We start from the raw sequence: 16,302 nt of genomic DNA on the forward strand, positions 1-16,302 counted from the left end.
GACACTTTAGTTATAATTTAATTATGTACAAGTATATGTTACAAATCCACAGGCAATTTCAAGGTTGCGCATGCAGACACAGCAGTGCAGAGTATTTCAGAGTCTCCTGTGGAGCTCTGATACAAGTAAGACTACGACTTGCGGATGGTAGATCGGACTACGGGCACAGCTGGTCCTACCCACGCTCGGTGTTAGGCTCCTCCGTCTCTTCGGCCGTATTATGTAGGGCTTGCAGCAGTGAGTGCAATGAGGGGGGTACACTCCATGGAGGGTCACAGTTCATTGGGCATTTTAGGGCTGGAGAGGAGATTTAGAGCAGGTCGTTCTTCTCCCAGCCCCAGAGCGAGCAGAGCGGCGGTCAAAACAGTCTTCTTGGTGACTGTGATGGGGGAAGAGGGCATCACCTGCAAGAGCCATGGGTACAGATCTCATCATTGCACAGTCTTGGGCGCCACATATCGGCATGGGGTCTCTGACAACACTTACCTGCTCCACCTTATGTAGACATATTAACCCATCCGGAGCTAGCTGGAAGGTGGAAAACGCATCATAGGTCCTGAAAACGAGAAAGAGTCAGTCTGACCATGTGGACAAAATGTATCTGTGCCAATCCCCTGAAATATGGCACTTGCATTTGTGAAACAAACTATGTTGCAACAATCATAGTTTCGGGGTTCGTGTGCATCATTCAGACCGAGCTGCCGCGCTCGGCCCGGACCGGCAGTCTGTAAACACCGTGGCCCCCTGATCGTCCAGCGTCTCATTACCAGCTCCCACCCATCTGACATTTCTGGCTGCTACCACTCCACACTAGTCGGGGAGCGGAAATATTATTACCTGTGCAGTTCACTCTTGTCCCTGCGGAAGAAGTACAGGAAGAGCGTGTGCAGCGGGAGGCCGGTGAGCGACCAGCGGGCCTGGATGGTGTTGTTCTCAGGATGAGACGTCATCTTCAGCACCGAGATCCGCACGTTGGTGAAATAACACAGGAGTAGCAGGCGGCTGACGGTCAAGAAGAGCTGGTACTTCACCAGGCCGCTGTGAGAGAGGACAAGGCACGGGAGGTTGTCACCGGTAGCCATTGCATGCGGCAGGGCTTACTGACATCATGTACGTTTGCTCCGCTCTTACCGTAAGTGCAGGTGCAGCGCGCTACTGACGAACTCCATGTCCTTCCTGTATAAGGAATAATTCGCCGGCTTCCATAGGAAATTCGGCAACTGTAAAAAGAAAGCACCTCTTGAGCTGAACGGTCCAAAGTGAGCGAAGAATCATACCAGGCTCAAAGGAAGTATGGTGAAAAGGACATTTAATTATATATATATATATATATATTTTTTTTTTTTTCCCTTTTTCATACCACAATCTGTATATATAAAAAATAAAACAGAAATTTTGCCATTTCAGTCCCAAACATCCTGTTCTTTACAAAAGATTTTTCAGCAGTCTCATTTTCAACACAGACACTATAAGGGATAAGGCAAGAAAACCTCCCATGATCATGATATCAGCAAATTACCTCACTGCTGTATCAATGTCTGCAGGTCTGGTCCAATACCTATAGGATCATTTATAATAGGTGATGTCACAGCTCACCTCCTCCTCCTCTACAATGACTGATAACACCTCTATATACAGTAGATAACACAGGATCCACCATTCACAATAGGTGATGTCACAGCTCACCTCCTCCTCCTCCTGTACAATGACTGATAACACCTCTATATACAGTAGATAACACAGGATCCACCATTCACAATAGGTGATGTCACAGCTCACCTCCTCCTCCTCCTGTACAATGACTGATAGCACCTCTATATACAGTAGATAACACAGGATCCACCATTCACAATAGGTGATGTCACAGCTCACCTCCTCCTCCTGTACAATGACTGATAACACCTCTATATACAGTAGATAACACAGGATCCACCATTCACAATAGGTGATGTCACAGCTCACCTCCTCCTGTACAATGATGGATAACACCTCTATATACAGTAGATAACACAGGTGGTGGTGATGACGGCTTCCAATAGGACCCTGGCTGCCTTCAGCACACGTTTGCAAGGGGTTTATATTACCAAACCGGTGGAAATCCCTCATCTGCGCACTCACCTCGTCCCTCAGTTTCTCATACATCGCTGCCAGGTGCTGCTCCATGTCCGATCTGTCGCTGCCGAGGGCCTGGTTGGCACGGAGCCTCTTGCTGGGTGTAAACATTAATAACCCCTCGTGTCCTGGAGGCAGGGGGAACACTAGAGCCTGGTATGGGGTCCTGCAAACTCCGGGCTCAAACAAGCTTCTAAAACAGTCCAGCTGAGAAGTGCTGAGGTGCCGGCACTCGTGCTCCAGGCGGTGGTGCCCGCTGCTGGGCTTGGCACAGGGGAGACATCCTAGCACCGGCAGTAAAAAGTCCCGCGGGGCCGGGCCCTGCTCAGGTGCTGGCGGTAAACACATCTGGGGGCCCGAGGGCAACCGGGATGGTGACGATCGTCTAAGAGGAGCAGCGAGGCGAGGACAGGGCCGCAGATCCCGGTACAAGATGGCATCTCGAGCCTGGGACAAAACAAGAGGAATATAAGACGGGTGAGCAAAAACGAGAGAGGTGGGGGTCTCACACCATCATCCCACTGCATACACAGTCACCAGGGCGTGGGAGGCCACTTTTATCTCAGTAATTCCACATTTCCTATGTCGTCCCGTGACAGCGGAGCTGCTGCTTCATAACGAGACGCAGCACGGCCTTCATTATGGGAAGAAAAACAAAAAGGCCATTGTTGACCAAAGCTACCAATCACAGCGCAGCTGTCATTATTCAAGAGCACTATGATAAATTAAAGATGTACAGCGATTGGTCAGTCGCCAGGTATGTAGTCTCTGTGGCAACCAATCAGCTCTCAGCTTGTATTTTTCATAATAAATTAAAGCTGTGTTGTGACTGGTCACCAGGTATCTGGTCTGTATCATAGCAACCAATCAAAGCTCAGGATTCATTTTTCAAGAGCACTATAATAAATGAAATCTGTGCTGCGATTGGTTGCTAGGTGGCTATTATGATCTTGGCAACCAATCATGTCTCAGCTTGCGGTTTTAAACAGACTCTGAAACAATAAAAGGCGCATCCTGATTGGTTGCTATAGGCAACAGGGCTTATTATTATTCCTTCTACACGTGGTTCACAGTCAGGGAAGAGGGGTTAATATAAAATGATGGAGGATGAAGCCTGCAGGGAAGTTATATTGTGCAGATTGATATTAGTCGTTGCCCGGCAGCCATGGCTGACTGGAAGTGCAGCAATAACCGCTCATCTCCTGCACTCACCTTAATACTCTCCAGCAGTCTGCCCGCCGCTCCACCAGCGCTGCGTATACCGCTCTTCCACCGACTCCCAAGCCCCGGAGCTCCGCGGAGCCGCCTCACACACAGCGCCATGGCGCTCCACCGGTAAACGGGCGTGACGTCACTTAACTAAAACCGGCAACCGCCGAGGACAGATCGCACCCGAGTAATGACCGACATCCAATAGAGGAAGAAGACGTAAATCCAACCCAGCCAATCAACATGCAGGGAAATCCTAACGAACCAATCAGAGCGCAGAGGTGTGTGCATAGCGTCCAATTAGGAAGTCTGTAGCTGCCAGGTATCCGCCCTACAGAGCTCCTGACCAATAGACACGCAGCTCTGAAGGGAACTTCCGCGGTCTGAACTCCAGCGCTTCAAATTAAACCTTACGCCATAGCCAGCTTCTCATTGGCTACTATGTCACGTGATGGTTTAAATTGTAATTTGATTGGTTGATAATAAATGGGGCGTGTTGTATGTGGCAGCCATCTTTACTGAGGGCAAAGCACATGTCCTTCAATGACACGCAGAGAGGACACTGTCTGAATGGATGTGGTGTCGTGCGGACGACGTGTGAAGGGGGAGGGGCTGTTAACCCCTGCAATATCCAGCGCCATAGACACTGGCATCAGGGACACCAGAGCTGCTCATCTCTGATTATGGGGAACAAAGGAAGCTGCCAACTGTAATATGAGGGGGTCATCCCCATCCGTGAGGGGAACAGTAAAGTTAGACTCGGATAGTGGAGGGCGCCCCCTGTGTGTGGTGACTGCACTAATAATGGGGGTACAGTAAAGTGAGAGGATAGTGGAGGGCGCCCCCCCCTGTGTGTGGTGACTGCACTAATAATGGGGGAACAGTAAGGTGAGAGGATAGTGGAGGGCGCCCCCTGTCTGCACTAATAATGGGGGAATAGTAAGGTGAGAGGATAGTGGAGGGCGCCCCCTGTGTGTGGTGACTGCATTAATAATGGGGGAACAGTAAGGTGAGAGGATAGTGGAGGGCGCCCCCTGTCTGCACTAATAATGGGGGAATAGTAAGGTGAGAGGATAGTGGAGGGCGCCCCCTGTGTGTGGTGACTGCATTAATAATGGGGGAACAGTAAGGTGAGAGGATAGTGGAGGGCGCCCCCTGTCTGCACTAATAATGGGGGAACAGTAAGGTGAGAGGATAGTGGAGGGCGCCCCCTGTGTGTGGTGACTGCACTAATAATGGGGGAACAGTAAGGTGAGAGGATAGTGGAGGGCGCCCCCTGTCTGCACTAATAATGGGGGAACAGTAAGGTGAGAGGATAGTGGAGGGCGCCCCCTGTCTGCACTAATAATGGGGGAACAGTAAGGTGAGAAGCCGATAGTGGAGGGCGCCCCCTGTCTGCATTAATAATGGGGGAACAGTAAGATGAGAGGTGGATAGTGGAGGGCGCCCCCTATGTTTGGGGACTGCACTAATAATGAAGGAACAGTAAGGTGAGGGCGGATAGTGGAGGGTGCCCCCTGTGTGTGGTGACTGCACTAATAATGGGGGAACAGTAAGGTGAGAGGATAGTGGAGGGCGCCCCCTGTCTGCACTAATAATGTGGGAACAGTAAGGTGAGAGGATAGTGGAGGGCGCCCCCTGTCTGCACTAATAATGGGGGAACACTAAGGTGAGAAGCGGATAGTGGAGGGTGCCCCCTGTGTGTGGTGACTGCACTAATAATGGGGGAACAGTAAGGTGAGAGGATAGTGGAGGGCGCCCCCTGTCTGCACTAATAATGGGGGAACAGTAAGGTGAGAGGATAGTGGAGGGCGCCCCCTGTCTGCACTAATAATGGGGGAACAGTAAGGTGAGAAGCGGATAGTGGAGGGCGCCCCCTGTCTGCATTAATAATGGGGGAACAGTAAGATGAGAGGTGGATAGTGGAGGGCGCCCCCTATGTTTGGTGACTGCACTAATAATGAAGGAACAGTAAGGTGAGGGCGGATAGTGGAGGGCGCCCCCCGTGTGTGGTGACTGCACTAATAATGGAGGAACAGTAAGGTGAGGGCGGATAGCGGAGGGTGCCCCCTGTGTGTGGTGACTGCACTAATAATGGGGGAACAGTAAGGAGAGAGGATAGTGGAGGGCGCCCCCTGTGTGTGGTGACTGCACTAATAATGGGGGAACAGTAAGGAGAGAGGATAGTGGAGGGCGCCCCCTGTGTGTGGTGACTGCACTAATAATGGGGGAACAGTAAGATGAGAGGTGGATAGTGGAGGGTGCCCCCTGTGTGTGGTGACTGCACTAATAATGGGGGAACAGTAAGATGAGAGGTGGATAGTGGAGGGCGCCCCCTATGTTTGGTGACTGCACTAATAATGAAGGAACAGTAAGGTGAGGGCGGATAGCGGAGGGTGCCCCCTGTGTGTGGTGACTGCACTAATAATGGGGGAACAGTAAGGTGAGGGCGGATAGCGGAGGGTGCCCCTTGTGTGTGGTGACTGCACTAATAATGGGGGAACAGTAAGGTGAGAGGATAGTGGAGGGCGCCCCCTGTCTGCACTAATAATGGGGGAACAGTAAGGTGAGCGGTGGATAGTGGAGGGCGCCCCCTGTCTGTACTAATTATGGGGGAACAGTAAGGTGAGAGCCGCCACCTGCACAGGGCAGGAGAGGCCCAGACTCCATCCTGCTGGCAGTGCAGCCCTGCAGATGGGCCATTACTGGTGCCTACACCCATCTGGGCCTCCTGTAACCACCTCTGTCTCTCTGATAACAATGAAAAGACAGGATAAGATCTTTATTTCTATGCAGGAATTTAGGGGCAGGTTGTGCCATTGTTCTTGATGCAGTGGTCCCCCCCCCCCCCCCCCCACCTCCTGGGAACTCATCATTGTTCCTTTGATGGTGGGATCTCAAAGACCCTCCTGGTTTGCTGTACCAGTTTGCATATGACATATCTACAGCTGGGGGTCCAGCTAGGAGGCTTTTCCTTCGCATTTCAAAAGGTAGAGGAGTCACCATTAAAACAATAGCAAAAAAAAAATAAAAATATCCAATTATCCTGAGGCCGGTATAGAAGGTCTACTGGAAAAACAAGCCCGCAAGACCGCAGACGGGAGCTGGAGCCGCCATTACATACTTCATGCATAAAACAGACCACAATGGCACATACTGGAAATGTTTCCAGCTCATCAGCCATGTGCACGGGCTAGAATAGGGCCGTGTGCCCTCAGCGTTCAGTCAATGGCGCACACACGGACCGATCATACAAGCCCTGAGAGTTTAGGAATAAAAACTCTTAAGGCCGGGGTTACACGGCCTTCCATCTCATGAGAGAGAATCAGGCAGATTATGCTAATGACACCCGATTCTCCGAGAGTCATCTAGCTGGGATCTGATTCTCAATCACAAGAGAATGGTTTCAAAAGTGCAGAGAAGACGGAGAACTTAAAAAGGGGTATTCCCATCTCCAAGATCCTATCCCAATATGTAGCAGGTGTAATATTAATATTAGCAAATACCTCCAATTAGAAATGTAGTATAGTTCTCCTGATTCGCTATGTTGCTTACCCCATGTGCAGGGCATTGAAGTAGCTTAGGTATCCAAAGTCACCGACTGTCACTATATGAATGGTCAGAACTATGGATACATAAGCTACCGAATACATATTGGGATAGGATCTTGGAGATGGGAATACACCTTTAATTTATGTCTTCTTCATTGTCTCTGTGCACGTAAATCGGGCTGCACTCGGATGACATCAGAGTGCAGTTTGATGTTTCACATGCACCCGTAGACTTGTATGACCAATAGCGAGTTCCCTACCATTATGCTGCGGAGGGGGCGGCGTGAAAAATCGATAGTATAAACTTCTGTAATTATCCTATATTGGCGTCATACAAAACGGAATTTTAATGCCACCATGTGAATAAGGATTTAACCCTTTTCTGACATGTACATAACATGCGGGTGTAGAGCGCAGGCTCAGGAGCTGAGCCCACCCCATACAGAGTGGCGGTATCAGGGTATATGGATGCCTCGATCAGAGCGCCGCTGCAGCACAGATTACAGCGGAGCACAGGGGATCCGGCCAGTAAAGCAAACCACCATGTCAGCACATGGGACCTTTCACATAGTCCAGTTTAGACAACTACCTATCTGTTTAAATAATATTTCCATCTGTCTGCAGTTGCCACTAGGGGGAGCTGCTGTACAGCCTCTCTCTGACCTCTATATAGAATATTGGAGACTCTAGTCGGCTGATGACATATAATGACCCATTTATTAAAAAATAATAATAATTACCCTGCTATAAAACAAGTTTATAATAAAAGTGTCAGTGCTGAGTGGCATCTGCGGCGGTGTCCTGCGTCACCATGGACGTGTTCCCCGCATCTCCTGCTTCCTCTTCACCCACTGTGCGTTCACGACTGCTCCCAGCACCGTCCATGATGGCGTCTCCAAACAAGGAGCCGTGAAATCATCCAGGCGGCAGGGCTTATTCCGTTCCTCACTTCTTACTGGGCTTTTTATTCCTCCTGGGGGCCGGTTGCTGGGTGACGTTGGGTTTTGCAAATTGCTCTTGGGCTGAAAATTCCCATTGTGGTGGGCTTCTCCGGCCGCAACTCTGTTACCCCTGTTTGTAATGATGGGGAAGGAAAACATTGATTTATTCAGGAATTAGAAACAGCCCAAGACTGACAGTCCCAAAACAGCCTACAGGGAAGGTGAGGAGTCTTCGGATTTTCCTACTGCCGGCTATAATACTGCGCCCCCCCTGTACTGTGCATCAAAAATGTGAAAACCATTTTCTAGCACCTTACTGCTCTGCTGAGATCTGAGCAACATGATACACATACAGGCTTCATAGAAATCATTGAAAGCTGTATACATCTGTATGCAGCGAGCTCCCCCTAGGGGTGGCTGTATACATCTGTATTCTGTGAGCTCTCCCTAGGGGTGGCTGTATACATCTGTATTCTGTGAGCTCCCCCTAGGGGTGGCTGTATACATCTGTATTCTGTGAGCTCCCCCTAGGGGTGGCTGTATACATCTGTATTATGTGAGCTCTCCCTAGGGGTGGCTGTATACATCTGTATTCTGTGAGCTCCCCCTAGGGGTGGCTGTATACATCTGTATTCTGTGAGCTCCCCCTAGTACTGGTTGCATACATATATACAGTGGTGGCCAAAAGTATTGGCACCCCTGCAATTCTGTCAGATAATACTCAGTTTCTTCCTGAAAATGATTGCAATCACAAATTCTTTGGTATTATTATCTTCATTTAATTTGTCTTCAATGAAAAAAAACACAAAAAGAATTGTCCTAAAGCCAAATTGGATACAATTCCACACCAAACCTAAAAAAGGGGGTGGACAAAAGTATTGGCACTGTTTGAAAAATCATGTGATGCTTCTCTAATTCGTGTAATTAACAGCACCTGTAACTTACTTGTGGCACCTAACAGGTGTTGGCAATAACTAAATCACACTTGCAGCCAGTTAACATGGATTAAAGTTGACTCAACCTCTGTCCTGTGTCCTTGTGTGTACCACATTGAGCATGGAGAAAAGAAAGAAGACCAAAGAACTGTCTGAGGACTTGAGAAACCAAATTGTGAGGAAGCATGAGCAATCTCAAGGCTACAAGTCCATCTCCAAAGACCTGAATGTTCCTGTGTCTTCCGTGCGCAGTGTCATCAAGAAGTTTAAAGCACATGGCACTGTGGCTAACCTCCCTAGATGTGGACGGAAAAGAAAAATTGACGAGAGATTTCAACGCAAGATTGTGCGGATGGTGGATAAAGAACCTTAACTAACATCCAAACAAGTTCAAGCTGCCCTGCAGTCCGAGGGTACAACAGTGTCAACCCGTACTATCCGTCGGCGTCTGAATGAAGAGGGACTGTATGGTAGGATACCCAGGAAGACCCCACTTCTTACCCCGAGACATAAAAAAAGCCAGGCTGGAGTTTGCCAAAACTTACCTGAGAAAGCCTAAAACGTTTTGGAAGAATGTTCTCTGGTCAGATGAGACAAAAGTAGAGCTTTTTGGGAAAAGCATCAACATAGAGTGTACAGGAAAAAAAAAGAGGCATTCAAAGAAAAGAACACGGTCCCTACAGTCAAACATGGCGGAGGTTCCCTGATGTTTTGGGGTTGCTTTGCAAACCTCTGGCACTGGACTGCTTGACCGTGTGCATGGCATTATGAAGTCTGAAGACTACCAACAAATTTTGCAGCATAATGTAGGGCCCAGTGTGAGAAAGCTGGGTCTCCCTCAGAGGTCATGGGTCTTCCAGCAGGACAATGACCCAAAACACACTTCCAAAAGCACTATAAAATGGTTTGAGAGAAAGCACTGGAGACTTCTAAGGTGGCCAGCAATGAATCCAGACCTGAATCCCATAGAACACCTGTGGAGAGATCTCAAAATGGCAGTTTGGAGAAGGCACCCTTCAAATATCAGGGACCTGGAGCAGTTTGCCAAAGAAGAATGGTCTGCAATTCCAGCAGAGCATTGTAAGAAACTCATTGATGGTTACCGGAAGCGGTTGTTCGCAGTTATTTTGGCTAAAGGTTGTGCAACCAAGTATTAGGCTGAGGGTGCCAATACTTTTGTCTGGCCCATTTGTGGAGTTGTGTGAAATGATCAATGATTTGATTTTTGTTTCATTCTCTTTTGTGTTTTTTCCTTGAGAGCAAATTAAATGAAGATAATAATACCAAAGAATTTGTGATTGCAATCATTTTCAGGAAGAAACTGAGTATTATCTGACAGAATTGCAGGGGTGCCAATACTTTTGGCCACCACTGTATGCAGTGAGCTCCTCCTAGTACTGGTTGTATACATATATATGCAGTGAGATCCCTCTAGTGGGGGCTATATACATCTGTATTCAGTGAGCTCCCCCTTGTACTGGCTGTATACGTCTGTATGCAGTGTGAGCTCTCCCTAGTGGTGGCAGCATATACAGTTGTGCTCAAAAGTTTACATACCCCAACAGAATTTTTGCTTTCTTGGCCTGGTTTCAGAAAATATAAATGATAAAAAAAAAAAACTTTCTCCACTCATGGTTATTGGTTGGGTAAAGCCATTTATTGTCAAACTACAGTGTTTTCTCTTTTTAAATCTTAATGACAACCAAAAACATCCAAATGACCCTGATCAAAAGTTCACATAACATGCACAGAATTTGACACAAATGGGTCTGAATGGCTACTAAAGGCAACATCCTCACCTGTGACCTGTTTGCTTATAATCAGTGTGTGTGCATAAAAGCTGAGTGAGTTTCTGGGATCCAGACAGACTCTTGCATCTTTCATCCAGCCACTGACGTTTCTGGATTGTGAGTTATGGGGAAAGCAAAAGAATTGTCAACGGATCTACAGGAAAAGGTAGTTGAACTGTATAACACAGGAAAGGGATACAAAAAAATATCCAAGGAATTGATAATGCCAGTCAGCAGGGTTCAAACTGTGATTAACAAATGGAAAATCAGGGAGTCTGTAAAAACCAAACCACGGTCAGGTAGACCAACAAAAATTTTCACCACAACTGCCAGGAAGATTGTTCGGGATGCAAAGAAAAACCCACAAATAACATCAGCTGAAATTCAGGACTCTCTGAAAACGAGCGGTGTGGCTGTTTCAATATACACAATAAGGAGGCAATTGAAGAAAAATGGGCTGCATAGTCGAGTCACCAGAAGAAAGTCATTACTGCGCAAATGCCACAAAGTATCTCGCCTACAATACGACAAACCGCACAGAGACAAGCCTCAAAACTTCTGGAACAAGGTAATTTGGAGTGAGGAGACCAAAATTGAACTTTTTGGCCACAACCATATATGTTACATTTGGAGAAAGGTCAACAAGGCCTATGATGAAAGGAACACCATTCCTACAGTAAAGCACGGAGGTGGATGGCTGATGTTTTGGGGATGTGTGAGCTCCAAAAGGCACAGGAAACTTGGTAAAAGTCGAAGGAAAGATTTATGCAGCATGTTATGAGCAAATACTGGAGGCAACTTTGCACTCATCAGCCCGGAAGCTGCGCGTGGGACGTACTTGGAAGTTCCAACATGATAACGATCCAAAACACAAGGCCAAGTCGACCTGTCATTGGCTACAGAACAGTGAAGGTTCAGGAGTGGCCATCTCAGGCTCCAGACCTCAATATCATTGAGCCACTGGGGAGATCTCAAGCGCGCAGTTCATGCTAGACAGCCCAGGAATTTACAGGAACTGGAGGCTTTTTGCCAAGAAGAATGGGCAGCTTTACCATCTAAGAAAATAAAGAACCTCATCCACAACTACCACAAAAGACTTCAAGCTGTCATTGATGTTAGAGGGGGCAATACGCGGCATTAAGAACTGGGGAATGTGAACTTTTGATCACGGTCATTTGGATGTTTTTGGTTGTCATTAAGATTTAAAAAGAGAAAACACAGTAGTTTGACAATAACTGGCTTCACCCAACCAATAACCATGAGGGGAGAAGAAGTTTTTTTGTCATCATTCATATTTTTTGAAACCAGGCCAAGAAAGCAAAAATTCTGCCGGGGTATGTAAACTTTTGAGTACAACTGTATCTGTATCCAGTGAGTTCCCCCTAGTACTGGCTGTATACATATGTATTCAGTGAGCTCCCTCTAGTGGTGGCTGCATACATCTGTATTCAGTGTGAGCTTCCCCTAGTGCAGGCTGTATACGGAGAGCTCCCTCTACTGGTGGCTGTGTAAATCTGTATACAGCATGCTCCTCCTAGTACTGGCTGTATACATCTGTATTCAGTGAGCTCCCTCTAATGGTGGCTGCATATGCAGCGAGCTCACTCTAGTGGTGGCTGTATAAATCTGTATTCAATGAGTTTCCCCTAGTACTGGCAGTATACATCTGTATTCAATGAGTTTCCCCTAGTACTGGCTGTATACATCTGTATTCAGCGAGCTCCCCCTAGTGGAGGCTGTATAAACAATTTTAAGCATGTGCTTTGGGCCAGGTGATGGCAGTAGCAAAATCTGCTTTAATGGTAGTGATGCCATTGGTAAAAAGCCGCAGGAAGACATGCAACCCAACAGAAACCAAAAACCTAGACTGGAAAAACTATTAGTTTTTAAGTTCATGCCTGTTATGATCAGAACAATCCCAGGAAAAAATGTTCCTTCATCCCTGTCCTTAAAGGTGTTGTACGACCTTCGTGACTGCAGACTTGTGAATCCTCACATAGTGTACACTGAGGATTTTCTGGTGCTGGGAGCGGGTGGTCATGTGATTTGCATACTTCCGGTCACATTCCAACTAGACGTGTTCAGCCTCGTTCAATGCACTTGATTTGAGAGAGGTTGTGCCCATCTAGTCGGCAAGTAGCCGCATGTATGCAAACCACATACTTGCAGTAACACCCACAGCATTGGAGAATCCTCACACTGCGCTGTGAGGATTTATAAGTCTGCAGTCATGTAAAGTGACTGCAGACTTGTAGCCTTGGCCGGACAATCGCTTTTATTACCAGGTAGAGCAATGATGGAGCTTTCAGCCTAAACACAGAATGCAGCCTGTAGTTCAGTGGCTGCAGAGTCCTCTGTCCCTTCATTCTGGTCAGTGCAGGCAAGAAACTGGAAGCAGTGTTCAGCGTCCTACTACTGACTGGTGGGAGAAGGGGGAACAAGAAGCAGGTTGTGTAGTTGGGGGGGAAAGGGAGAGTCCTCTTCTTGGAGGGGTGAACTAACAAAAAGGAGCAAATAAATGAGGCAGAGAGGAGGGGCACGGCGACAAGCCTGCACGAGGCAGAGAGGAGGGGCACGGCGACAAGCCTGCACGAGGCACAGAGGAGGGGCACGGCGAGCAGCCTGCACGAGGCAGAGAGGAGGGGCACGGCGACAAGCCTGCACAAAGCAGAGAGGAGGGGCACGGCGACAAGCCTGCACGAGGCAGAGACGAGGGGCACGGCGACAAGCCTTCACGAGGCAGAGAGGAGGGGCACGGCGACAAGCCTGCACGAGGCAGAGAGGAGGGGCACGGCGACAAGCCTGCACGAGGCAGAGAGGAGGGGCACGGCGACAAGCCTTCACGAGGCAGAGAGGAGGGGCACGGCGACAAGCCTTCACGAGGCAGAGAGGAGGGGCACGGCGACAAGCCTGCACGAGGCACAGAGGAGGGGCACGGCGAGCAGCCTGCACGAGGCAGAGAGGAGGGGCACGGCGACAAGCCTGCACAAAGCAGAGAGGAGGGGCACGGCGACAAGCCTGCACAAAGCAGAGAGGAGGGGCACGGCGACAAGCCTGCACGAGGCAGAGACGAGGGGCACGGCGACAAGCCTTCACGAGGCAGAGAGGAGGGGCACGGCGACAAGCCTGCACAAAGCAGAGAGGAGGGGCACGGCGACAAGCCTGCACAAAGCAGAGAGGAGGGGCACGGCGACAAGCCTGCACGAGGCAGAGACGAGGGGCACGGCGACAAGCCTTCACGAGGCAGAGAGGAGGGGCACGGCGACAAGCCTTCACGAGGCAGAGAGGAGGGGCACGGCGACAAGCCTGCACGAGGCACAGAGGAGGGGCACGGCGAGCAGCCTGCACGAGGCACAGAGGAGGGGCACGGCGACAAGCCTGCACAAAGCAGAGAGGAGGGGCACGGCGACAAGCCTGCACAAAGCAGAGAGGAGGGGCACGGCGACAAGCCTGCACGAGGCAGAGACGAGGGGCACGGCGACAAGCCTTCACGAGGCAGAGAGGAGGGGCACGGCGACAAGCCTGCACAAAGCAGAGAGGAGGGGCACGGCGACAAGCCTGCACTAAGCAGAGAGGAGGGGCACGGCGACAAGCCTGCACGAGGCAGAGACGAGGGGCACGGCAACAAGCCTTCACGAGGCAGAGAGGAGGGGCACGGCGACAAGCCTGCACAAAGCAGAGAGGAGGGGCACGGCGACAAGCCTGCACTAAGCAGAGAGGAGGGGCACGGCGACAAGCCTGCACGAGGCAGAGAGGAGGGGCACGGCGACAAGCCTTCACGAGGCAGAGAGGAGGGGCACGGCGACAAGCCTGCACAAAGCAGAGAGGAGGGGCACGGCGACAAGCCTGCACTAAGCAGAGAGGAGGGGCACGGCGACAAGCCTGCACGAGGCAGAGACGAGGGGCACGGCAACAAGCCTTCACGAGGCAGAGAGGAGGGGCACGGCGACAAGCCTGCACTAAGCAGAGAGGAGGGGCACGGCGACAAGCCTGCACGAGGCAGAGACGAGGGGCACGGCGACAAGCCTGCACAAAGCAGAGAGGAGGGGCACGGCGACAAGCCTTCACGAGGCAGAGAGGAGGGGCACGGCGACAAGCCTGCACAAAGCAGAGAGGAGGGGCACGGCGACAAGCCTGCACAAAGCAGAGAGGAGGGGCACGGCGAGCAGCCTGTATGAGGCAGAGAGGTGGGGCACGGCGAGCAGCCTGTATGAGGCAGAGAGGTGGGGCACGGCGAGAAGCCTGTATGAGGCAGAGAGGTGGGGCACGGCGAGCAGCCTGTATGAGGCAGAGAGGTGGGGCACGGCGAGCAGCCTGTATGAGGCAGAGAGGTGGGGCACGGCGAGCAGCCTGTATGAGGCAGAGAGGTGGGGCACGGCGAGCAGCCTGTATGAGGCAGAGAGGTGGGGCACGGCGAGCAGCCTGTATGAGGCAGAGAGGTGGGGCACGGCGAGAAGCCTGTATGAGGCAGAGAGGTGGGGCACGGCGAGCAGCCTGTATGAGGCAGAGAGGTGGGGCACGGCGAGCAGCCTGTATGAGGCAGAGAGGTGGGGCACGGCGAGCAGCCTGTATGAGGCAGAGAGGAGGGGCATGGCGAGCAGCGGGTCTTACTCTTTCTGCCACAGGGACTATGCTGAAACCTGGAGGGGTTATTAACCCACTGGGCACCAAATATATAACGTTAACCCATCACTGCCCCAGATCTCCAAGGAAGGCAGGCAGACATTAACCCCTTAATTGCCACAGAAAGCCAGGCATACTGACATTAACCTTTCATTTGCCCTAGACCCAAGAGATTATCACATGTCCAACAACTACTACTACATAAATGTATTTGGCGCCTACAGTGGTATCATTTGCCTCCTAATTCAGAAGGAACAGCACCTGGGTCCCTGATTTCCCGGCTCATGAGCTAAAATAGCTGAGGAACAGTGAACACGGATGTACAACATGCGAAGACGTATGGTGGTGCTGCCGCCTGCCTGAAGACAACAACACCCACGTCTACACCTCCTCCTTACACATGGGATTAATACATGGAGCGACTCTCACCCTTTAGCGCCTTCATCCTCTTCTTCTCCATCGTCGACTAGAGGAAGAGAAATATAAAACACAACTCTTAATACAGAGAATATAAAAGCAAAGAAAATCTATTACGGGGGTCCGTAAGCTCAGACAACCGCCAAATAAACAGGTCACTAGGGTCCTGTGAGCCCCCAAAACATTTTAGTGCTGCAAATCATTTTTACCTACAGTAAATCTGTGACCCCCCCCCACCCAGGTAGAAAAGCTTCATTATTGAGACGCTTCGTATATGAACTATAACTAGTGACATGGACATAGGGGCACTTTGCCTCATGAATACCTTTCGCTTACAGTACCAAAGCTGACCACACGGTTCGCTGTTATGGAAATACTAACTCTAATTTGGCCACATGTGACAATACTCTACATTGCCATCTAAAGGTAAAAATATAAAGTGCAGCCATTTTTTATTTTTATTTTTTTATTTTGTGATAAATTTTAAAGGGGGTTTTCCAGTATCAAAATATTGACGGCCAATCAAGAGCAGTGGGGAGTCTGACCCTCGGGCACCTCCACCAATAAGCGGTTCGTCGGGGCCAGAGCCTAAATGGTTTATCGCTTCATCTACCCAAACACCATATACTTAGCGTCTGCTGTGCAGGAGCGTCTTATTCACTCCAAGTCACTTATGATGGTTGTTATAAGTGTTGAAGAAATCAAGCAAGAATTATATAAAGAA

At 49.8% G+C, this 16,302-nt stretch overlaps 2 protein-coding genes across 2 annotated transcripts in view; both read right to left on the minus strand.

The window, feature by feature from the left end:
* On the minus strand, positions 1-3,566 carry CUNH6orf136 (chromosome unknown C6orf136 homolog). The gene is made up of 6 exons (XM_073638012.1): positions 3,325-3,566; positions 2,119-2,559; positions 1,132-1,220; positions 838-1,038; positions 487-556; positions 1-404 (listed from the first exon to the last, which is right to left on the minus strand). The coding sequence occupies exons 1-6, from the start codon at positions 3,433-3,435 to the stop codon at positions 273-275; spliced, it is 1,044 nt and encodes a 347-aa protein (XP_073494113.1). The 5' UTR covers positions 3,436-3,566; the 3' UTR covers positions 1-272.
* A 4,006-nt stretch (positions 3,567-7,572) lies between these two features.
* ATAT1 (alpha tubulin acetyltransferase 1) overlaps positions 7,573-16,302 on the minus strand; it is a 28,270-nt gene continuing 19,540 nt past the window's right edge. The window contains exons 12-13 of the mRNA XM_073641779.1: positions 15,591-15,627; positions 7,573-7,943 (exon numbers count right to left, since the gene is read on the minus strand). Coding sequence (XP_073497880.1) covers positions 7,679-7,943; positions 15,591-15,627 — 302 coding nt within the window. The 3' untranslated portion in view covers positions 7,573-7,678. The remainder of the gene's footprint in view (positions 7,944-15,590; positions 15,628-16,302) is intronic.

Source organism: Phyllobates terribilis, unplaced genomic scaffold, assembly GCF_046119375.1.
Source record: "Phyllobates terribilis strain yellow unplaced genomic scaffold, ASM4611937v1 Scaffold_7__3_contigs__length_470593459, whole genome shotgun sequence".
NCBI lineage: Eukaryota > Metazoa > Chordata > Amphibia > Anura > Dendrobatidae > Phyllobates > Phyllobates terribilis.

What these genes read in the sequence shown, in the direction of transcription:
- CUNH6orf136 (XM_073638012.1), bottom strand. Translation starts at nt 3,435, where the DNA reads ATGGCGCTGTGTGTGAGGCGGCTCCGCGGAGCTCCGGGGCTTGGGAGT. An exon ending in ATGAGAAACTGAGGGACGAG is followed by an intron (nt 1,221 to 2,118) that starts GTGAGTGCGCAG and finishes TTCTTTTTACAG; the next exon opens with TTGCCGAATTTCCTATGGAA. An exon ending in GCGCTGCACCTGCACTTACG is followed by an intron (nt 1,039 to 1,131) that starts GTAAGAGCGGAG and finishes CCTCTCTCACAG; the next exon opens with CGGCCTGGTGAAGTACCAGC.